The sequence below is a fragment of the Lutra lutra genome, chromosome 14, assembly GCF_902655055.1.
Source record: "Lutra lutra chromosome 14, mLutLut1.2, whole genome shotgun sequence".
Taxonomy (NCBI): domain Eukaryota; kingdom Metazoa; phylum Chordata; class Mammalia; order Carnivora; family Mustelidae; genus Lutra; species Lutra lutra.
The window spans coordinates 13,426,305-13,450,541 of NC_062291.1; the positions used below are offsets into that span (position 1 = coordinate 13,426,305).

Consider the following 24,237-nt stretch of genomic DNA (forward strand, 5'->3'; position numbering starts at 1 on the left):
TTTCCCAGGACATTTTCTTTGACTGCTATAGCCAAACCGGATTTAATTTACTCCCCATCGACAAACCGGCTCTCCTTGCTTGGAGAACGAGTGAACCACCTAGAAACTCACTTTCCTTGAAGCCTCATTTTGCACTTTTGGTCTTCGTTTAAAAATAAAATCACAACGCTATGTTGAGACAGTCTTCTTATTTTATTTTTATGACTGTTGCTTCCCTGTGAGTTGTGCTGAGTGTTTAGGCCCACTGATTCCTATGAAGACAGTATTTCTTGAGCTATGGTGTCATCCCACAATAAATGCAGGGCTTGGCCAACTAATCTGATAACAGAGTCATCCACACCCCACCATCCGTGCCGTGGGAAGTCTGCTTTTCTCTTCTTGTTCTGACATGATGAGGATGCAGCACTACTTAAAAAAGAATGTTAAAAGACGTCTCAGGGCAGCATGGCACATGAACCACAGTGCAATTATAACTGCATCCGTGGGTTTGCGGTGCCCCTCTCCCCTGCACTGGACAAGGGTCAGAGAGCCTATAGTCTATCCCTCAACCACCCTGCTTTGCTCTGGCAGTAGGAAGGCAGCACGGAGACCAGTAAAGAACACATGAGCATGGCTGGTTCCAGTGAACCTTTATGTATGGATACTACGCTTGAATGTTCTATCATTTTCCTGTGGCACAGGGTACTGTTCTTCCTTTGATGTTTTGGAATCATTTAAAAATTTAAAACCCATTGTCAGCTGGAGGGCCATACAACAACAGGCAGGAGTCAGATAAACTATGGGATGTAGTTTACCAAACCCTATTCTCAGTAACTAAATATTAAAGCCCATATATATATATACATATATATGTATATACACACACACACACACACACACACACACACACACACACATATATATGTATATGTATATGTATTATAGTAAAATGAATATGTAAAAAGTTTGATGAAGATTTTTCTAAAATAGGTGAACACATGATCCACATTGTAAAACAGCCTCTGGTAGATGGACGTTAACCTTTGTTTTAAGACAGAGAGTGTAGAGTAAATATTAAGAACAAGGGCTTTGAAATTATTCATGTGGGGCCAAGTCTTGCTCCGCCATTTGCTACTTGGTCGGGTGACTTAATATATTTAAATTTGTTTCTTCATCCTTATCAGTGGGGTGAGTAATTAGAATTCTTACTGAGGTCATGAATAAGACACGGAGACTAGTATCGTCACTGCTACTTACCGTAGGACATATCTACCTATTCAAAATGTGGTCTGCGTCATCCAGCAGCTTGGTGGACTCAGAGTCAGCCCTCGAACAAGATCCTTAGGTAATCTGCAGACATGTTAAAGTCTGAGATGGGTTGGTATAAGGAGATGCGAGTAACGCAAGTTTGCATAGAAAAGAAATTGAAGTTATACATTTCAGAAAGGAAAGGGTTGATCATATGTAGGGATGGAAAGGTACTGGAAGAAAATAGAAGCTTCTTTTTTTTTTTTTTAATTTTATAACCTTCAATTGGGAAAGCTTTTCTTTCAAAGAGACACAAAATACCAAAATTTGAAAGGAATTGAAGAATTTGACTACGTGAGGTTCAAACTGTTCCATCACCTAACAAGCAACCGGTCGACTATATTTACAATATGTGTGACAAGTGTAGGATTATATGCAGAATATATGAGCAAAATGAAACCTCTCTCTCTCAGATCCAAATGGGCAAAGTTTATGAACAGGCAACGTGTAGAAGTAATTCAAATGGTTGGTAAACATATGAAAAGACGATTGACCTCTCTGGGTGTTACTGTTTTCTGTTGCAGTATGACAAGTCACCCCCAAATTTAGTGACAAAACAACCATTATATCACATCAAGAAATCTGCAGTTTAAAAATTTGGACACGGGGGCGCCTGGGTGACTCAGTGGGTTAAGTGTTTGCCTTCGGCTCAGGTCATGATCTCAGGGTCCTGGGATTGAGCTCCACATTGGGCTCTCTGCTCAGCGGGGAGCCTGCTTCCCCACCCCTCAGCCCAGGCCGCTGCCTCTCTGCCTACTTGTTATCTCTGTCTGTCAAATAAATAAAATCTTAAGAAGAAGGGGAGGGGGGTGCCTAGGTGGCTCAGTTGGTTAAACAACTGCCTTCAGCTCAGGTCATGATCCTGGAGTCTTGGGATCCAGCCCTGCATCGGGCTCCCTGGTCAGCAGGAAGTCTGCTTCTCCTTCTGACACTCTCCCCTCTCATGTTCTCTCTCTCACTCCTTCTCTCTCAAGTAAATAAATAAAATCTTTAAAAATAAAATAAAATAAAATAAAAATTTGGACATGTTACAATGGGGACAACTTACCTCTCCTCTACAATGTCTAGAGTCTCAGCTGGAAAAACTCAAGAGCTGGGGTATAGTAGCTTCTGGGGCATCTTCACTCACATGTCTGTAGGGTGATGCTGGCGGAAGCTGGAGCTAACGACCAGAAACCTATGCATCCCCTCAGGTGGGCCGGGATTCTTCCTAACATGGTGGCTGGGTTCCAAGACTGAGTGTCCAGGAGAACCAAGCATAAATTGTTTTATTTTTTATTGACTTCACTCAAAAGTCACGTAGTGTCAGTTCTGCCTTAGGCCCAAACCCTCTCAGATTCAAGAGAAGGGGATAGAGCCCCTACCTTTTGATAGAAAGGATGTAAGAAGAGAGTGGTGGGTGAGGGGTATTGTTGCAACTAAGTGGAAAAAATCTACCTGCCACACTGGTTGTCAAGAAAGTGCAGGTCAAATACCTTGAGACCATTTATCCCAGATCAGACTGAAAGTTCTTCCAGTGTCATTCATTCTCTGGAAGAAAGAACAGTGGAGGAGTTAAAAAGGAAGATGAGAAAAACAAAGACATTGGACTACATTTTATCACACTGTTTTTCCCCAGTGTAAAAAAAACAAAACAGGGGCAACTGGGTGGCTCAGTCTGTTAAGAGTCTGCCTTTGGCTCAGGTCATGATCCTGGGGTCCTGGGGTCCTGGGATCCAGCCCCCACGTGTGCTTCCTGCTTCTCCCTCTCCTCCCCACTCATGCTCTCTCTTGCTATCTGTGTCTCTCTCTCTCTCAGATAAATAAATAAAATATTTTTTAAAAATTTAAAAACAAATATAAAAAAGCAAAACCTTGGCCTGGGAAGAGTTTCTTTTTCCTCAAAATGCTATTAGAAAGTGACCATTTTATTAGAATTGAAAAAAAATATTTATTGTGAAAAATTATTCTGCTTAAGTAACAATATATTTTCACATTTAAATAAACAAAAACCAAAAAATTCCCTTTCTTTAATTTATCTCGCTCTTGAACATTAAAGCAGGCACTGTACTGAACATAAAATTTCATTTCTTCCCCCTGTAGTAGTTACTATTTAGTTGTCTTCTACTGGGGGTTGAATGAATAAGTTTAGAAGTAAATAAAAAATTGGTTTCTGTGTGTGTGTGTATGTATGAGAGAGAGAGATGTGGAGAATACACCTTATGTTGTATTTGAGCTTTTTAAAGAATATTTTTTGAATTATATTCAAGAAAGTAAGAAGCTCAAGCATAGCTAATTTTGTCTGATTTTAATGAGCCATACAGATATTATTTTGTTCCAAGAGAATTTTCTGGTATAAAAGAATTCATTAAGTTTAATAAATGATTTGTAATTAATGGGTTGGTATCTCTGGCAAAGTGGAAGGTGTTAATATTGTTTTTTTATGTGCTAAGTGCATTAGCCTGTAGGGTACTATTTTTACCAAGACCATTAAAACAGAGAAAAATTTTTCCAACAAGAGCACAAGTTTTGGGGCACCTGGATGGTCTGTAGGTAAAGCCTCTGCCTTAGGCTCAGGTCATGATCTCAGGATCCCGGGATCTACAGAGCCCTGCCTTGGGCTCCCTGCTCAGCGGGGAAGCTGCTTTTCCCTCTCCTTCTGCCCTTCCCCCTGCTCCTGCTCTCTCTCTTGCTCATGCTCTCTCAAATAAATAAATAAAATCCTGAAAGAAAGAAAGAAAGAAAGTTTTATGTTCTTTACCAAAGCCATCTGGGTTCTTTTCATATTACTAATGTAAATGTATGATTTTATGTTTGTTTACCTGTGATATTTACCAATGTTAATTGTGCGGTTAACGACTCTGAAGTCTTGCAGCAGAAGATTCTGCATTTTACACCACTGAATTGCTATACGCACTGTTATGCAAACTCAGAAGCCCACTCTATCTCGGTATGCAAACTCAGAAGCCCACTCTATCTCGGTATCTGCCGCCACAGGGATAGTGGCCAGGATTCAGGGACTGGCAAGGAACAGTAAAGACTACATGCTCTTCCCAGCCCTGCTGGAGTAATAGATGCAGCCGCTATCCCCGCAACGTCATCTTTTTGACACTTGCAAGAGAATAATAGATTATTCTTTTGCGATTGCTAATAAAATACAAACACCGAGTTAGCAAATTAAAAAGTTAAATTTCTCAGAATGACATTGACTCATCTATATTGCATCTGAGAAATAAATATTTTATCTGCTGCATCATTCAATTCAATTTCTCACTATGCATTCTTTGAGATAGAGGGGAATTAATTTTTTTATGGGCTGCCTATTCTGATTTTCTCATTTTGCACCACGTCCCTGAATCTTGAGGCAAGGGGACAAACAAGCACAGTGACATTGGTGCTGAGGGAGGAACTCGAGCCTAAATGAGTTCCCACTCCGGCGGCTCTCAGGTGACCGCTCTGCTGGTAATCCGTTGTTTCAAATTAGGAATGGATCTTCCCACAGAACAAGCGATCTCATCTGCGATCTCAGTCTTGCCCACAAAAACTTACTTATCGTGAGTGAAATAGACGTACTTCCGTTTGTCCAAATAAAATAGAGAACAGTACCATTGTTGAAGGGCTAGTGGACCCCGGTTATTGAGGAAATGCCAGACGAGGAAGTCGATGGGGTCTTCCGTGAGATCCCAAAGGGAATGTCAGGACCCTCTCACAAGAAGGGTCCTTTCTTCCTTCTGATTTCAATACCGACTGTGTGGCTTTGCTTGTTCCTACATCACTTACTAGTAAAGCCACTTTCAGTTTATTAGGGGGCAAGGATTTAGTCCATCCTGCTGCGCTGGTAGGGGCCCGTGTCTCGTTCCTATGTAGAAAGAAAGGGAAAGGGGAGAGAAGGCAATGGGTGAGCTCACCAGAGATCTTCCTATGATGGGACAGCAGGGCAGTTTGGTGAGAAGGCGGGCACGTGGCGAGGAGATGACTGGGCCTCGCAGTGGAGGAAAGCAGGTGGCCAGCGGAAGCCCTCGGGGTGCATCTGAGCCAGACAGCCTGTCTGCTGCCAAAGCTAGAAACGGGGGCAGGGTGGGTGCGGTGAGAGCTTGGAAAGAGGATCTACAGTTGAATTCTCATGCACTTGAGATCCCCAAGACCTATCGGGAAACCAGAGATGTCCGGAAAGATCTCAGAGGGTGACCCGGTCATTTTACTCTAAATTTCGTTGTCATGTGTGAGACTAGCTCCATATCAGTGTCCCTAAGCAGACACAGGTGTGGAGAAAGTTCTGCTCTTTGGAATTTGCTCTTTAAATACCGTGGTGACAAGATTCCATTTGTCATCCTGTGGTGGCGATCACACCCTAGCAGGTGGACACGTTTACCTGCAAGCTAGGGTGAACGGGTGTGTGAGGTAGATGTATTAGGGCAGGAGAGCCAAGGAAGAATTGATGTTTCGATTCTACAACAAGTGACAGAACCATGGATCATGACAAGGAAGGAGGACACTTACTGTGTTTCAGGGTATCGAGGTGCTTTGGTTAATGGCATTAGTGTTCAATTAGATACTAACTCCGACTGATAATAGAGGCCTAGTAAAAACAGATATCAGGCAAGGAAAATTTTTGGTAGAGTAAACTTTCTTTTTTTTTTTTTAAGATTTTATTTATTTGAGAGAGAGGATGAGAGAGAGCATGAGCAGGGGGTAGGGGCTAAGGGAGAGGGAGAAGCAGGCTCCCTGCTCAGCAGGGAGCCCGACACAGGGCTCCATCCCAGGACCCTGAGATCATAACCTGAGCCGAAGGCAGATGCTTCACCGACTAAGCCACCCAGGTGCCCCTAGAGTAGACTTTGTGATAAAATGGTATTTAACTAAAGTTACATCATAGATCAGAAGCAAATACCTTGGGCTATAAAAACATGTCTTCCTAGAGATGAGACGGGAGAAATTCTTTGTATTCTTCCTTTGTGGCTCCCACTTGTGAACCTCCTGATTTAAGAGTTATACCTTCCTATACCAGTTAAGTCTGTCTTGTTCATCCCTTTCCTTGTGATGGCAACCGAAGTGATCATTGTTGATCTTTTTTTTTTTTTTAATTTGTCCCTACTCTGTGCTGGGTATTTCATATACCCGTAATTTTCATAATAGGTCCAATATAAAATTTTTAGTCTAATCCTCATGACCACTCTGTAAGTGAGGTCACACCCCTCACTACTGAACAAAAAGGGAAAGTAAAGCTCAGTGAGGAGAAATGCGTATATCACATTATATCGAGATACACTTATTTCCACACATCAAGGTTTTTGCCAAGGCTCAGACATGCGAATTTGTGGCTCAGGATGACCTCTCGTCTGATCGTTGACGTTAAGCGTTCGCGGTGACGTACAAGTTAGAGGAGAAATAGGGAGAAATAACAGAAACCCGGCAGCGAACACATTTAGCTTAGCAGCATACATAAAATGGAAACAAAACAGAGATAACAAAGCAAAAAGGGCATTATTTTACTAACGTACAGAGCAGTGTATGGGTGTAAGAAATTTTAAAAGTACTGCAAGGAAAAGGTAAACTGATATGAAGATCAAAAGTAATCAAGTTTTCATCAGACGGCAGGTTGTGTTGGTAATGGGAATGTACTGATTTTTTTTAAAAAGATTTTATTATTTTATTTGACAGAGAGAGAGCACAAGCAGGGGAAGCAGCAGGGTGAGAGGGAGAAGCAGGCTTCCCGACAAGCAGGGAGCTGGATGTGGGGCTCAATCCTATAACCCTGGGATCCTGACCTGAGCCCCTGGGATCATGACCTGAGCCGGAGGCAGACGCTTAACAGACTGAGCCACCCAAGCACCCCAGGAGTGTGCTGATTTTAAAGCAAGGAGAATGCCATGAGCTCCCACTAAATGAAGGCTGGTGCCACTTACACATTTTTTCCCCCACATCCAGTTTATTTGCTTTGGCTTTAGCGAAGCATTGTGGGGAGTTGTTATTATGTAAACAGAAAAGAAGCTAGTGGATTTGCCAAGTACAAGATGAACATATTTCGCAGTGTCTTAGAGCTTACACCACCAGATTCTGACATTTTGCCTCAATACCCCAGATTCCAGGCCCTTGAAACATTGCTTTCTGATTTCTAAAAACGATACAAGTTCTGAGCTGGAGTATTAATTCTCCAAGTCATTGCCTCGGTGTAAAGTCGCTCTGGCCATAAATATAAAAAATAGGTATCTAATAAAAATATGAGGTGACGTGTAATACAGTTTTTATTATCATGAATTTTAGAATGACCGTATTGCTCATGGATGGCACGGGCGTAAAGTAATTAAATGGATAGTCTGGGAAGAGTGGTTGTAAAAATATGCCTGATATTCTGTGACATTTTTCATGTTCTCTCTCATCCGAAACTCAGCGCCTTTCCTATAAGAAGAATGACGGTACAGTAGTCTAAAAGCTGAGAACGCGTGAAGATAAGGGTAGGCTTTCCAGCCTTACTCTTGTGGTTTTTAGACTTACTGTATACGTTGCGCAAAGACAGCACGAAAGCCAGCTACGTTTCTGTTCTGAAATCCCAAAAGAAGCCTCCCGAGGATAAAACAGATACTAATCAGGGTAAAATTATCTTAGGTCTCAGTCCACCTCCTGTCCCCAGACTCTACAACGTTGTTAAGAGGTGTTTCACAGCGACTGGCATAGGGGTGGGCACACAGTAGGCCTATAGTAAACCACACCAGAGGGAAACGACCCCACATTCTTTCAGAAAACAGCTCCAGCACAGGGGGAAAATGTTTATTTTTCTAATCCCGCGGTTAGAAATCGTTGCCATAGAAACAATTGGCTCTTATTTTGGTTTCACAGGCCCTCCATCCAGATAAAGGGAAGAGTGGGTATTGAGTTTGGAAAGCAGTGGAGACCGTGCGCTTGCAGGAAAGGCAGAGGCTTCATGGAAAGCCAGCTACAGGCCTGTCTAGACAGCAGAATAGTCTCTTTCAAAGGCCATCGGGATGGGGCTTGCAGGAAGGCAGCAGAAGCAGAGAGCAGGGAGAAAACATTGTCTCTTTTCCGGACAGATCGTCTTTCTATGATTTTGGGGATGGGGAGGGCGCAGGGAGTGGAAATCTGCCCAGGATCGCCTGTTTAATCTCGGACGCCTGAGAACTTGCTCCTAAAAGCATTTTTGTTTATTGTTATCCTTACTGGAAACAAACTAAAATCAAGTCAGGATCAATTAAGTATGATTATACTCTAGAAACTTCTGGTATCTTTATGTTCTTTTCTTCCCTCTTCGGTTCCACTTAATGCCTTGATTGTTAGGGTCCCCCAAAGCTGGGGAAACATGAAGACAAACTTCTCTTAGATATGAACCGAATTGTCCTAACATGCTTGTGCTTTTGAATGCATTTTGAGGAGTCCAAAAATTAGCTCTGCCTAACTAGATGAAGTGTGCCCATTGAAGTTTGTATTTGTGTATGATTAGCAGTCTCCTCAGCACATGGGTATAAAACCAGCTCAATCCTAAATTTTTGTCTAGATATTTCTATCAAGGGTGCCCGGGTGGCTCAGTCGGGTGAGTGTCTGTCTTCAGCTCAGCTCATGATCCCTGGAGTCTGGAGATCGAGCCCCCCATCAGGCTTCGTACTCGGTGGGGGGCGGGGGGGGGGTAGTCTGCTTCTCTCTCTGTGCCTTCCTGTGCTCGTGCTCTCTCTCGCTCTCTCACTCTCTCTTTCTCAAATAAATGAATAAAATCTTAAAAAAAGAAACAACATTCTTAAAATTTTTTTTTCTGCCAAATGGCAAAAAGACAATACAGAGAAACCTATCTCTTTGGCACCTCTTGTTTTTATACAATTGTGAGATAGGATTAGGACTTAAAAACTCTAACACAGGTGGACTACAGGAAGGACCACTCAGAGCGTGGGCTTTCACTCCTCTCAAAAGATAAATGTTGGGCGCCTGGGTGGCTCAGTGGGTTAAGCCTCTGCCTTCGGATCAGGTCATGGTCTCAGGGTCCTGGGATGGAGCCCCGAATTGGGCTCTCTGCTCAGCAGGGAGCCTGCTCCCTCCTCTCTCTCTGCCTGCCTCTCTGCTTACTTGTGATCTCTCTCTCTGTCAAATAAATAAATAAAATCTTTTAAAAAAAAAAAAAGATAAATGTTGCTGGAGGAGAGGAGGGTGGGAGGGATGGGATGTCAGGGCAATGGACACTGGGGAGGGTATGTGCTGTGGTGACTGCTGTGAAATGTGTAAGACTGGTGATTCACAGACCTGTACCCCTGAAGCAAATAATACATTATATGTTAATAAAAAAAGATAAATCTTTAAACATTCAGCACCCTGAATTTGCTAGCTAAAGAATTCCCCAATTTATGTTCATTAAAAAAAATTTTTTTTGTCCGAAATGCTTTTGGCATCTTTACTACTTACTTTTCACAGAAAAATTTTGGTTTGTGACCCTCCACTCTGATGGGCAAAGCATATGGACTATATTTTACTAGCCAGAGAGCTGTCTTAAACTTAGTAATATCCTGAGATGCTTGAACTATTAGGATGTTACCTCTAAAGGCTTTTTAAAAACACTTTTCTAAAGTCTAATACACACATAGGCACCTCTTGAGGCTTTTGAAGTCTAGAATGATAGTGTGGGGTTTTTCCAGTACAATGATTACGTGGCTGGCACTTTGCTGAGCACTTACTATCACCTAATTTAATTTTCTTAACAATCCTTTCAAGCAGGCAGTATTATTATTCTCCCTTCACCAGGCGACAGGAGCTTGGAGGGATTAGTTCACTTGACCAAGGTCACATGGATAAATGTCAGAACCAGAATTCAAACCCCAATTTTTCTGATTCTAGAGGTGCTCTCCGGATAAGAAGAATATTTCCCCAGGGAAATCCCGCTTTGTTATACACCTGCTGAAGTCTGTCACCAATAAACCCAAGATTTATTGCTTGCCAAAACTATTTTTGAAACTGGGCTTCCAGGCTTCATGACTTCTCCACCTGTAGAGTCCGAGGGAACATTCGGTTTATTTCAGGTGGTGTGAAATGAGAGCCGAGTCGGTGATGCTCTTCCTAGAAAGGCAGGACTCGTGAATGTTAAAAGTTCAAACTCTGTCTTGGGCTGCCAGAAGAACCATTTACAGAAAACGGGTCTTTCAGCCCTGTTTCTATAGCCACTTTGAATAAAAAGGAACCAGCTCATCTGGCAAAAATGCTATTGGCTTCAGGTACCCACAGGACTAGCCAGCCTAGTGTTAGGAGTTGAGCTGGCACATAAAATTTGCCTTTCTTGGAATTCAACATAAAAGATAAGAAAAGAAATAGAAGTGCTGAATTACTGTATTGTACACCTAGAATTAAAATGAAAACTTAAGGGTGTCTGGGTGGCTCAGTTGGTTAAGTGACTGTGTTTGGCTCAGATCATGAGCTCAGGGTCCTGAGATCAAGTCCCACACTGGGCTCCCTGCTCAGCAGGGAGTCTGCTTCTCCCTCTCCGTGCCGCACCCCCACTTGCGCCACCTCTCCCTCTCCCTCTCTTTCTCTCTCTGTCAAATAAATAAATAAAATCTTTTTTAAAAATTAAGTAAAAAAAAGCAATAATAAATAAACCAAGAGCAGCTAGTGTCCTCCATGCAGCCCTTAAATACTCAGAATATAATTCTGATTTCTTAATTTCTTTTTTTTTTTTTAAAGATTTTATTTATTTATTTGACAGAGAGAGATCACAAGTAGACGGAGAGGCAGGCAGAGAGAGAGAGAGAGGGAAGCAGGCTTCTTGCTGAGCAGAGAGCCCGATGTGGGACTCGATCCCAGGACCCTGAGATCATGACCTGAGCCGAAGGCAGCGGCTTAACCCACTGAGCCACCCAGGCGCCCCTGATTTCTTAATTTCAACTATCCCTGAGCTGAAATTCTTTATATCGAGTGGCAAATCAGGAAATTAGCAATCCTCCATAATTGGCTATAAGCCCCCAAACGTCTAGGAGGTTAAGGCTTTGAACACCAGCCATCAAATTGAGCAAGATTTTAGCATGAACTACAATATTGATAATGAATTGATAATGAACGCCAAGGGAGAGCTAGAAGATGTCTGTTCTGCTATTAACATTGAAATATTTGTTGTCATGCCCAAAAGTCAACATTAGATTATGAGAAAGAGAGTGGAAAGCAGTCCTTTGTTTGCCTATGAAAACACAGACCTTCTTGACCACAAGAAATTCTCACTCAACATACTCCTGCACCCAGGGATTTGGCTTTAAGAGGTAGATGTCTACCGTCCCCAAGAGAATGTAGCATGCTTTGCTTTTAGAGTGCTTTGCTAGAAGAAACGAGAAGAAAGCATGCTTTAATAGTGTTTCAGTCATGGTCCCAGCAAGAAATAGGTGGTGAAAAGGTTTTCACTGAAGGAGTTTAAAGAAAGGGCATTTAGAACAGTGTTTAAGAGTAAGGCCACCAGCAAAGAATATTGTGGCATCTCGGGACAGTGGCAACAGGGAGCCATTGCTGCTCCGAAGCTGGAAGAAAACATGGCGTCTAATGCCCCATGTGGGATGGAACCACAGAAGGGGGGCTCCTTGAAAGGAACGTTAACCATAGAGGAGCTCAGCCTCGCCAGCACCTGGCAGGACAGGCAGGAGAGAAGCAATTAATGGTACAACCTGTCTCCTTCCCTATATAGTATAGGTATAGTCCGCCTCCTGCCTATACCTCTCTTTGGCCACAGCCTTCCAGAAACCAGAGCTCAAGGGAATCCGGCAGTAACCCTGAGCCCGTAGCAGAACAGAGAAGGGCAGGGGTGGGTGTGGGGAAGCAGGAATAACCAGTGCGAACCCGGTTCTGGTCTCTCCATGTTTAAACATGCAAGTGAGCGAGCGAGCGAGAGAAAACAACTGACAGATTATCTACATACATATGATTAGATCATAGTATATGATACTAAGAAAGTAAACATCACTGAGGCAAACTTTTATAACGTGCAGTAAATGGAGAACCTCTGTAATGTCTCACCCATTAGTAAGAATCCACTTATTAGCATGAAGAATCTAGTAGACCAGTTAGCAAAACAACATGAACCAATTATTTGCAAAAGAGAAAATACATAGATGAAGACTGTTTAGTCCCATCAGTATGTCAGAAATACATGTTAAAACCAAAATAAGATCTAGTTTTCCTGCTGAATTATGAAGAAAATAGATCATAACCTAACAGGGCAAAGACACAGGGAAATGGGTCTTTCATACTTTGCTAGCGAAAGTATGAGCTGGTACAGTCTTTCTGAAAATCAGTGTAAGAGTAATTCCACTTCCAATATTCTGTCTTAAGGAAATGATCAAAAGCACAGATAAAGATCAATGCACAAAGATACACATGACAGCTTTAATTATAACAGACCAAAAAAAAAAAAAAAGGAAACAAATGTCCAACCTTAGTAGAAGTGTTAAGTCAATTACACGAAGTCCATTCCATCACATTTTGTGGGGGCTTTAAAAATCATGTTTATGATGACATTTTTTGTCCTAAGGTAAACAAAAATGCAGTATTGCAAAATAGTATGTATACTATCAGCACGACCATGTTTAAAGAAAAAAGCCAGGAAAATATTGAAGAAAAAAATAACCAAAATGTTAATAATAGTTGCTTTTTCTCCAGACAGGGAGGATTATGGTGATTATTTCCCCTTTCACCTATTTATGCCTTGTGTACTATCCAAATATTCTAAGATAAGGATGATGAGCCTTCATTTAATAAATTATTGAATTATACCAGTCATCGTTGGGAGGGCCTGGACACACAAAGTTCTGAGGCATGGCCCTTGCCTGAATTTGCTTACAACCTAGTGAGTTTTTAAAAAAAAATTATTTGTTTGGGGCGCCTGGGGGGCTCCATCAGTTAAGCATCTGCCTTTGGCTCTGGTCATGATCCCAGGGTCCTGGGTTTGAGCCCCGCTTCCGGCTCCCTGCTCTGCGGGGAGACTGCTTCTCCCTCTCCCACTCCCCCTGCTTGTGTTCCCTCCCTCGCTGTCTCTCTCTCTCTCTGTCAAATAAATAAATACAATCTTTAAAAAAAATATTTATTTATGAGTGAGAGAGAGCAAGGAAGGGAGCAGAGAGAGAAGGACAAGTAGACTCTGTTGAATGCAAAACCCAATGCGAGGCTCCATCTTAAGACCCTAGTATATCTAAGCTGAAACTAAAAGTCAGACACTTAACTGACTGAGCCACACAGGCACCCCTCTAGTGATTTATTTATACATCATAACTTCAAAAATTAGAGCATAAGAAAGCTGTTGTTTGTTTAACTAGAGGGGGTGAGAAGTAGGGTCCCTTCTATTCCCCATTTGATCTCTTTCCCTCACACCACCTTTGCCAGCCCACAGGGATCATGGCTGCTTTATCTTCCAAATATGTCTAAAACCCTATGCATGGTAAACCCATAAAGCTTTCAGAAAGAGTAAATAAATAAAATATCTTCAAGGCTTTGGAGTAGGTCAAAGAGTTCTTCAGTAGGACGCAAGTGTGCTCACTACAAATGGGGAAAATGGTAAATTGTATTAAAATTAAAACTCTGGGGATGCCTGGGTGGCTCAGTCAGTTGGGCCACTGCCTTCGGCTCAGGTTGTGGTCCCGGGGTCCTAGGATCGAGTCCCACATTGGGCTCCTCGGTGGGGAGCCTGCTTCTCTCTCTGCCTCTGCCTGCTTGTGCACTCTCTCTCTCTCTGACAAATAAATAAATAAATAAAATATAAATAAAATAAAATTAAATTAAATTAAAACTCTGTTCATCAAATCACACGAATAAGACAGTAAAAATTCAGGCCATGGAGAAGAAAGCCTACAATTCACATACAAGACTTCTGTCCAGAATATGTAAAGAACTCCTATATAGCAATAAGAAAAAGGCAGACAACCCAAGAAGAACAATGAGCAAAGATTTGAACAGGTGATTGCAAAAGGATATCCAAATAAACAAGGCAGGTTTTCCAAACATGAGTCATTAGCAATGCAAATAAATGCCCGCACAGTGTGATGTCATTACACCCCCAAATTAGGAAGGCAGATAGGTAGTAGCAAATAGGAAGGAAGGCGGGGAGCCACTGAACTTCTGTCCACGGTGGGGGCAGGGGGGTGGTGAGGGAGGGTAGTGCAGATGGGCACCATCGCTTCAGAAAACATCTGGCAGGATCTGGGAAAGCTGAGTGGAAAGGAACCCCGTGTTTAGGAGTCCCAGCGCTAGGTACAGACCCGAGAGAAACACATGCTATGTTCCTCACGTGACGCTTGTTGTCGCCGAATAGTGCAAGCAGTCCCCATGGCCATCTGCAGCAGAAGGGGTAAAGAAAGGGCAGCAGAACTATCCCGGCAGTGGGGAATGAACTACAGCTACATCCGACAGCATCTGTAAATACCACAAACTTAGTATTGAGGGATTCCCTTCTGGGGGTCTCATAATGTTCTGTTTCTTCATCTAGCTGGGGGTTATACTGGTCTGTTTGTAGGAACATTCAACAAGGCATACTTTTCTGCATGAAAATTAAAAATTGCATGATATGTATTTATAAATGTGTATGTGTATATGTGGCATATATGTACATACATATACACATGTATAAAATAAATAAGGTAAATGCACTTATACACACCCAGATAGACACACACACACACAACACAAACATACACACATGTATATCCCATCCAAGATGGAACCACTTCTGACCCGCCTCTCTGTTATCTCCATTCTAATGTGACTCCAGTAGCTGTCCCCACTTCCTCTCTTGGAGTCTTTATCTGTAGCCAGAATGATAGTCTCTGAAACAGAGGCTGGGTCATATCTGTCTTTGGCTCATACCCAGCAGTAACTACCCATGTCAATCAGAATAAAATCCTCCAAGGAGACATAGATCCCTGACAGCCTGACCACCCAGACCTGTCACGTTTATCCATTTATCTTGCTTCATTTTTCTTTATAGTTCTTCTCACCAGCTGACACGCCACTGACTTGCTTCTCAGATTATAACTGGCCTCTCCCCCACTAGAATGTGAGCTCTATGAGAGCACAGACTTCAACTTTCTGCTTCATGTCCCTGATATCTAGAACAGTGCCTGGCATAAAGTAGGCGATGAATGAATGAATGAATGAATGAATACCGAAAAAATAGAGGAAATAGGGACGCCTGGGTCGCTCAGTTGGTTAAGCATCTGCCTTCAGCTCAGGTCATGATGTCAGGGTCCCGGGATCAAATCCAGTGTCGGGATCCCTGCTCAATGGGGAGTCTGCTTCTCCCCTCCCCACCCCCGGCTCATTCCCATTCTATCTCTCTCAAATCAATAAATAAAATCTTTAAAATATGTATATAGGAAATGGGCAGAATACGTATGTTTAGCTTTCTTTTATAGGTTAAGAAACAAGAAAATGGGGGCGCTTGGGTGGCTCAGTGGGTTAAAGCCTCTGCCTTTGGCTCAGGTCATGATCCCAGGGTCCTGGGATCGAGCCCCGCATTGGGCTCTCTGCTCAGCAAGGAGCCTGCTTCCTCCTCTCTCTCTGCCTGCCTCTCTGCCTACTTGTGATCTCTGTCTATCAAATAAATAAATAAAATCTTTAAAAAATAATAAAGAAACAAGAAAATGAAAAGACTTGATGTTATTCCGAGTACAGCTTAGGTCTTTATCTCTCTCTCTCCCTGTCCTCTGTCTCCCCATGTATCCACACATCACCATCCATGCAATGTAATTAGATAACGCTACTGGTTCAGAATTCAATGATGGTGAATCCAGGTAAAGACTGATTATACTGAAATTCGACATTTTTATCCAAGCCTTGTTTGGGGGATATATGACCCTTTTGAATACATAACAGTAGAAAATCTATCATTGTTCCTGCCAAAAATATGTGTTTGGGACCTAGGGATGCTCCCCTCAACATTCTGCAGAAGAATATTTTTCAAACAAAATGACACCATTTTGTTGGGCTCCACAACAATTGTAAAACTTTCCAGGCCCTGACAATGAACTATTTCATAAGCACGCATGTCCAGAAACAGAGGGTTTTTTTCTGTCAGAAGTCCTACGCCCCTGTCCTGGGAGTGAACCGTGGGGCTCCAGGAGCAGGTGAGGGTGTTTATGGTTAATTTCTGGGTCTGGATAGAGACTGACCAGTTAACCTCTTCACAGGGCCCCCCAGTGGGGTATGCCACTTGGCAAGCTTGTCTGAAATCTGGCGAAATGTGCCCATCTTGGTTCTCAACCTGGTTGGCCTTTCAATTGGGGTCAGAGAGAGAGCGAGAAAAAGAGAGAGAGAGAGAGAGTTTCAGGCCCTTTCAATGACCACGCAGCTGAGGACATGGTTTTGTTGCTTTGGTGGTTGTTTTGTTTTGTTTGTTTGTTTAAAATATTTTATTTATTTATATGACAGAGAGAGAGAGAGAGAGAGATCACAAGTAGGCAGAAAGGCAGGCAGAGAAAGGGAGGGGGGGGAAGCAGGCTCCCTGCTGAGCAGAGAGCCCTATGCGGGGCTCAATCCCAGAACCCTGAGATCATGACCTGAGCCGAAGGCAGAGGCTTAACCCACTGAGCCACCCAGGCACCTGTTGCTTTGGTTTTTAATTGAAAAAATGAGAAAGAGCCATAAGCCCGCAAGTACACAGTGTGTACTCAACTGCCATAAAGAATCTCACCCTTCCCTTCCTCCCTCTCAGGAAGCAGAAAGCGTAACATCAAGCCGTAACTGTAGCAGCAAATTAAATAATAAAATGAACCCCAAGAGACGCTGAGTATAACAAGGCCAGTGTCAGATCATTTGCTCATCAAGTAGTTCAGGCTTTTAATAAGGCAAACAATGATGGTTAGAGGGCACGATGATGCCGTTACTTCTAAGTCAGTAAAAAATAACTGTTCATGTCAGAGGACAAAGAAATGCCAAAGTTCATTTTTTAAAAAAATTTATTTATTTATTTATTTATTTATTTATTTATTTATTTATTTTTATGATCTGTTAACCAACACATAGGACATCGTAAGTTTTTGTTGTAGTGTTCAACGATTCATTAGTTGCATAGAACACATTTTGTGAGCTCAGATTACAGCTCAGGAAGGGAGAGCATGGAATAAAGAGGATATATATGTGACTCCAGTGCGGGAGTTCTGGTTTCATTGGCCACACCACTTGGAAGCTGTGTGACTCAGGGTCAGTTCATTAACCTCTGAATATCGGCTTCCTAGGGATGGAAAATAAGGTTGGTAAAAACACCTAATTTGCAAGGCTTTTGTGAAGATCCTGTGAGGTCTTAGTTCTAAAAATATTCTGTAACCAAGAATACGCTATAGTAATGTATAGGATTATTATCGTGCTTAAATAATTCATTGAATAACCTTCTTACCTTCTCCCTACCTCCTCAAGCCACTTCCCTAAGGTTTATCTAAAATACTGCCCATCCCTGAGGTCTGCCTATCCCTCCTGTTATACATTAGGACAGTTTTCTATATTTACACAAAAAATTTGTATATGTTTCCTATCTGAACCAGCCTAAGTCTTCAGGATAGAATTGTGGCCTTCTGTGAAACCCAGATTCTTAATGCTGTGCATATATGAACAAGCAATTCCATGACAGGTAGGAAGACAGATGGAGACTGAGAAGTGAGGGAAATTACCTCCTTCCCCATCCCGGTTGGAACAAATATTTTCTTCTCTATAATAGAAAAAGTGGCTATTTGGTGAACATGTGTCCTATGCCAACCACTGTGCTACCCGTTATTTGATGTGATCCTCAAGACATACTGTTACTGCTGCCTACAGACAAGGAGACTATAGACTACTTTAGAACAAGTAATTTGACTGATGTCACATAGTGGAATCAGAATTGGAACCCAGACCTGCCTAATTCCTTTCCTGGTCTTTTTCCATTTGGGGATTGATGATTTACCTCCTGCTTTTTAACTAACTATGTGTGTCTGTGTTTGCCTTTCTGTTCATTCCCTTATCCTTTTATTTTTGGGGATGCATGTAACAGAGTAGGGTAGAGGCTTATGACAGAGATGCCTAAGGTGTGGTCACCATGCTTAAGGAATTGTTATAATCCACTGCAAGAAAGATGACTGACAAACAAATCCCTATATGACATGGAAGAATTTAAGAGTTCATCAGGGGTGGTGCATTAGCCTCCCGGCCTGGAAGTTGCGAGAAATGCTTGACTTTATTCAACTGTTGTTAGGACAGACTGAAATGCCTTTATCAAGTGTGTGGCAAGGACTCAGACACCTAGTAAGTGCCCAGTATCTGACGTATAATGATGTATAATGATGCCAGACAGTCCCAGGGTACTAACTGGGATCCAAAGCTGGAAAAGCAACTTGGTGCCAGATTTTGAGAGCCTTGAATGCCATTCTAAAGAGTTTGGACCTTCAGTTTGGTTAAAAACAATTGTGCCAAGGTCAGTAATCACTGCCAAAAGAAATTAGAGCTGATGCTGTTTGGCGCTACCTTTAAAAACCCATAGTGAGTGAGACAGTTAAGGGGCCCCGTTGGAACTGGTTTAGAGGACTTTTATATTCGATGCACTCAAAGGAAAGATGATATTTTCAAGTTTAATGCCCTGTACTGTTTCTTCCACAGTAATTAGTGAATGCCAAAGGCGGCAACTGGAGTCTGTGAGCTACTCCTCTCGCTACGCTCTGGGCCTCTTTTATGAAGCTGGCACGAAGATTGATGTCCCTTGGGCTGGGCAGTACATCACCAGTAATCCTTGCATACGCTTCATCTCCATTGATAATAAGAAACGCAATATAGGTCAGTACCCCCATTATTTCCCTTAAATACAGTAACAATGGTGGGTGTAGATCATGAAAAATGCTGTTTAATTGAGTGTTGCCATTCTGAACAGAGCAAGCATTTAACTCCAAGCCACAGGGGATAAAATTTAATGTCACATTTGGCCAATAATAAAATACACAGTGAAACCAGCAAAGTTTTTCAGAAAAATCATTCACCACATGGTTTGTATTACCGAGTCCGTGAACATAGTGTCAGAAGTTTTAAGATTTCAAAGTGGCCCAAGTTCTGTTGCTTTAATGTGGGTCCATCTATATGCAGAAGTATTTCTCCTCCTTTGTGGCTTGGTGGAGTTTGTTTTCTGTTTGTTTGGCCTTGTTTTTGTTTTGTTTGTTTGTTTGTTTTGTTTTTAATTTGCTAAGTGCTGCTCTTTCCACTTCCCAGGCTAGAAATAAAAAGTGAATTTTACTATGTTATGAAAATCCTTCACTTCACTATAATGTTATTTATTTAATTTTCCTCCAGAAGACTGCATAAAATTACTGTGTGTACAATAGGATGAAAATAACAGCTAAAACGTTTCATAAACTCTTCCCTAGAATGGGCTAAAATCTACACTTCACCCTTCTTGCTGAAGGTCATTATTAAAATTGGATTCAAATTGCAAGAATAAACATAATGCTCATCTCAGGAATAAAGGAGAAAGTGTCTCCTCCTTCTCAGGATGAGAGCGAGCCCTAAGATAACTGCTTTTTCAAGAATACGCCGTGATGATTGGAAACGATTACATCCGTGCAGGGGCTCGTCATTTCAATGCGTTGTTGTGTTATACGGTGCAGTAATGGTTTCACCACGCCGTTAGTTAGTCTTGCTTGATAAAATCACCAACTAATGTCTCCTGGCCTGCCAGAACTTTAGAATGATAGAACCGGGCTGCAGTATGGTTTTTGTATCAGAGCACATGATCTTAGAAAAATGTTTCCTTTATAACTTAAAACTCTCCCAGGGCTAGACTGTTTATGTTAACATGATCTCACATATATGTACAATCAGCAGTTCATGAAATGTCCTGTAACAACAATGGATTAACCATTTTTAACTCTGCAACCGCTTTGTTCTGAGAAAAAAATAGCCCTTGACCTGCTCGTGTTATATGTCATGAATTAGACATTATCCTTCGTGTACGGCTTCATAAGATATGAAATATTTGTTAGGGAGTATTCAGTAATACGTAACAAAAACCAATTTAAACTCGTTTAGACAACATGAGGTCATTTGTTATAATATGTGCTGTGGACTGAATTGTATCCCTCCAAAATTCATGTGTTGAAGCCCTCATCTCCTGTGTGTTACATGTGGAGATAGGGCTTTGAGGATGTAATGAAGGTTAAATGAGGTCATAAGGGTGGGATCCTGATCCAGGATGATTGGCGGCCTTACAGAATGAGGATGAAAGTTCTGTCTCCTTGCGCACATACCAAGGGTAGGTGGTATGAGGACGGTGAGAAGGTGGGGGAAAGCAGGCTCTGTGCAACCAGGAAAGGAGGCTTTACCAGAAACCCAATTGCCTGGCACCTTCATCTTGAATTTCCCAGACTCTTGGAGGGAAGAGAGATACATTTCTATTGTTGAAACCATGCGGTCTATGGCATTCTGTTATGCCAGTCCAAGCTTACCAAAACATGATCTAAGAGGAAGACGTCAGGAGACAGCAGGAAGGATCGGTTCAAGACCTGAGCAATAGCTTCACGGATCTAGAATTATCCTTCTCTGCTCTCTTCACTCTTCCTCAGAGGATTGACAACAAGATGCACTAACTGTTGGAATCACGTCCAAACCCACCAACGTGCTCAGGGAGAAGAAGAACCATTCTGTTTCTGTCTCTTTCTAAGAATCAAGGAATTCTTTCCCAAGCCCCGTCCACTGACTTTACCTTGTATGTCATAGGTCAGAATTAGGTTACCTGACCAGTCTGAAACCCATCATTCACTGGCAGGAGGGGCTGGGACTGCCACGATGAACGAGATGGATCAAGATTCATTCCTGGAATTGCTGTTAGGATCATCTTCCTTAGGTCATATGAGGGGTAGATACCTGAATAAAGTAGGGTTTTGTTTGGAGGAAAGAAGGGAGTAGCAGATGCTAGGTCGGTGGTACATAGCGCCCATCATTTTCAAGTAAAGTTACATGGTGGATGGGAGGTAAAGTTCTAACGTCGACACATAAAGAGAAGAATCGTGTAGATTCAAAGTTATCTTTGAAAATCCCCTAAATCTAGGTGACATTTTGGAGAGTAAAATACCTTTCAGTAAATTCAGGATAGCCATCGTTCCAACATCCTATAGATTCCGGTTTCTTTGGGTGAGGCCAGATGAAATAGTTGGCTTCCATTTGTAGGACAGAGTGATATTTTCTACCGTGAGAGGCACATGGAAAGCAACAGCAGTCATATGTCCTAACCGATTAAATCACCGTGCAGATGGAGGGGGCAGTGAGTGATGCCCCCCGAGTACACCGCGGTCGCCATTCGTTAAAGAGCTGCACAGAATTCAAAGAGCACCACACGAGCATATACATAAATCCTTCCATGATGGGCAGCATCTTAAATAAGAGAAATAAATTTTTTTTTTTTGGTATTAACAACCACAGAGGTCTTTAGACCTCTTCAGACCTCTTCCTGCTTCAGCGGGAAGGCTGGGGGGATCGGAAATCATGCTTTTGCTCCAGCAGGGCCTCTTCAGACGGCCAAGAAATGTCTGCCTTTCTTTTTTTTTTTTTTTTTTTTAAGATTTTTATTTATTTATTTGACAGAGAGAAATCACAAGTAGGCAGAGAGGCAGGCAGAGAGAGGAGGAAGCAGGCTCCCTGCTGAGCAGAAAGCCCGATGCGGGGCTCGAACCCAGGACCTGGGATCATGACCTGAGCTGAAGGCAGCGGCTTAACCCACTGAGCCACCCAGGCGCCCCAAATGTCTGCCTTTCTTCGCCAGTTTTATGGAAAATTAATCTTGGATTATGCGAGTTTTAAATTGTGGGAGGCCTCCAGTAATGGCATCCCCTAACATAAAATCTAACTGCCTTGCCTTTCAACTAGGTTTTTTTTTTTTCCCTCACTATCTGGGGCCAGGGTGCTAAGAGTGTCTAGTGAACTTGACACGATATAAATGTCCACATAGCATAACTCTGCTCTGTTTTATTGGCGCTATATTTAGATAGACCAGTAAGAGTTGTGTCTTTATGTTACTAACACTACCCTGCACCCACCCTGCCGCTGGAACGTGCGATCGAATCTAGAAAGAACACTGTACGCACACGCGCTCCACTAATGACGGGGAGAGTCTTTGTGCTGTGGAGGTAAGGCGGCAACAAGATAAAAAGTGGCAGGGTTGAGTCCACAAAACACGGTCTGTTGTTAGGTCTTGAAGAGAGCCAGAGGATGAAGGATTCATGGCCCAGACAGGACAAAGGTCAAGGAGTAGTCATTTGTCAGATGTCAGGGATAGGCAGTACACACAGAAAGCTACAGCAAGAAGCCAAGTCTCCTTAGGCAGGAGGACTAAATTCCAAGACATGTTAGGCCCAGCTTCAGGTACCGATAGTGAGGGGCAGGAGCCACTGTCCTTTGGTTTGTGTTTCCCAGAAAGAGCTCAATGGAACACCAGGTCCTTGATAAGCTCTTTGAGAAGGGGTTCTGTCATCACATCAGTTTGCAAAATGCTCCCAACTTTACCTAGAATTTAAAGAGTTTCCAGTCATAATTGCCCTATTAAAAGATATTCTTATTAAAAAAAAAAAAAAACACCTTCTCATTTCATTTAATCTAGAATTTCCCAAAGGTATTTGACCAGGGGTATTTTATCTGAGCACCATACCTATTAATATCTGACAGAAATGGTGTCCCCGGACACCCTTGGGAAACCCTGATGTGGTATCACCATGTGTGCCTCAGACCTGGAAGGGAATCGCAGGCCAGGGAAGGGGAGTCAAAGGCTGGTAGGGAAGCCATCGATAGAAAAATACTGATTTTTTTTTTAGAAATGGAAGAAGTTTGAAGCCAGCCTGGAACCCCCAAGGGTTGCCTCATTAGAACAAAACATACTGCTGTCCCTCAAGAAATTCCAAGAAATTCCAAAATAACAAGAGCTCTGTGTTAGGAACTAGGATCAAAGAGCAAAGATTAGAGTAGAAGATGTTTTCAGTGCTCTTATCACTTGGGAAATTACAAAGATTTTAAGAGTTCTGCGCCAGGAACCAAGGGGAGAGATGATAGATAGATAGATAGATAGATAGATAGATAGATAGATAGATATAGATAGGTAGATATTATTTCATATCTCCCAACACGATCTCAGAGAGCCCTCTTAAGATCTTATATTTGGAGTCAGCCTGGCCAAGAGTAACTTCTTAGATTCAACTCAGTTCTATCTCTTACTAGCTGTGTGATTTTGGACAAAGTACTATCTATTTACTGGTCAATATGATGAGGAAAACAATACCAGCCCCAAAGATTTGGGGATGAAATGGCTTGAACATGGAAAGAGCTCCATACAGCACTTAGCAAGTTATAAGACAGTATCTCTGGCACCTGTTATTATGACTAAGACTACCATTCTTGCACATGGATATCATATTTTCCAAAGCAAAGGGCATAGATGAGAAGGCCTCCCTTTGGCGAAACAGCCCTCTGATACCAGTGCAGATAGGAGGCTGCGTGGCCTTAATAAGTAAGATATATGTTACCCTGAAAATTGTTGGTCACAGTTTTAGCCTCCTTCCGTGTTCACCATCTGGACGAGAGTTAATGAGAGTCAAATAGCCAATAGACAGCAACCCAAGGAGATTAACACAATCTGCAATTCTAGAAATGTGGATGGCCAAGGACTATGATTACATGGCTTTCGATAACTCATCAAAGGAATCAGTTCAGTTCATCCCCAAAGGAAACAAACACAGGAGCAAACTTCTTCATCACATGGAATGTACACCTGCCAAGACTGTATGGTTAGGGAGCCTCGAGTACCAACACGAGTGTAACATGTGTTGCCTCCAACAGCTGCTTTATAAAAGATGCAGAAATGTTCTTCACAGAGCTGTTTGTTCCATCCACTCCTGGGATCGAGCCCTACATTGGGCTCTGTGGTCGGCGGGGAGCCTGCTTCCCCCTCTCTCTGCCTGCCACTCTGCCTACTTGTGATCTCTCTCTCTGTCAAATAAATAAATAAAATCTTAAAGA

General features: G+C 42.3%; 1 protein-coding gene across 8 annotated transcripts in view; it reads left to right on the top strand.

The window, feature by feature from the left end:
* The window catches only part of RNLS (renalase, FAD dependent amine oxidase), a 268,471-nt gene that overhangs the window by 186,617 nt on the left and 57,617 nt on the right, over positions 1 to 24,237 (top strand). For all 8 annotated transcript variants that reach the window (XM_047703028.1, XM_047703023.1, XM_047703030.1 and 5 more), the window contains one exon: positions 18,850 to 19,023. In XM_047703028.1, coding sequence (XP_047558984.1) covers positions 18,850 to 19,023 — 174 coding nt within the window. The remainder of the gene's footprint in view (positions 1 to 18,849; positions 19,024 to 24,237) is intronic.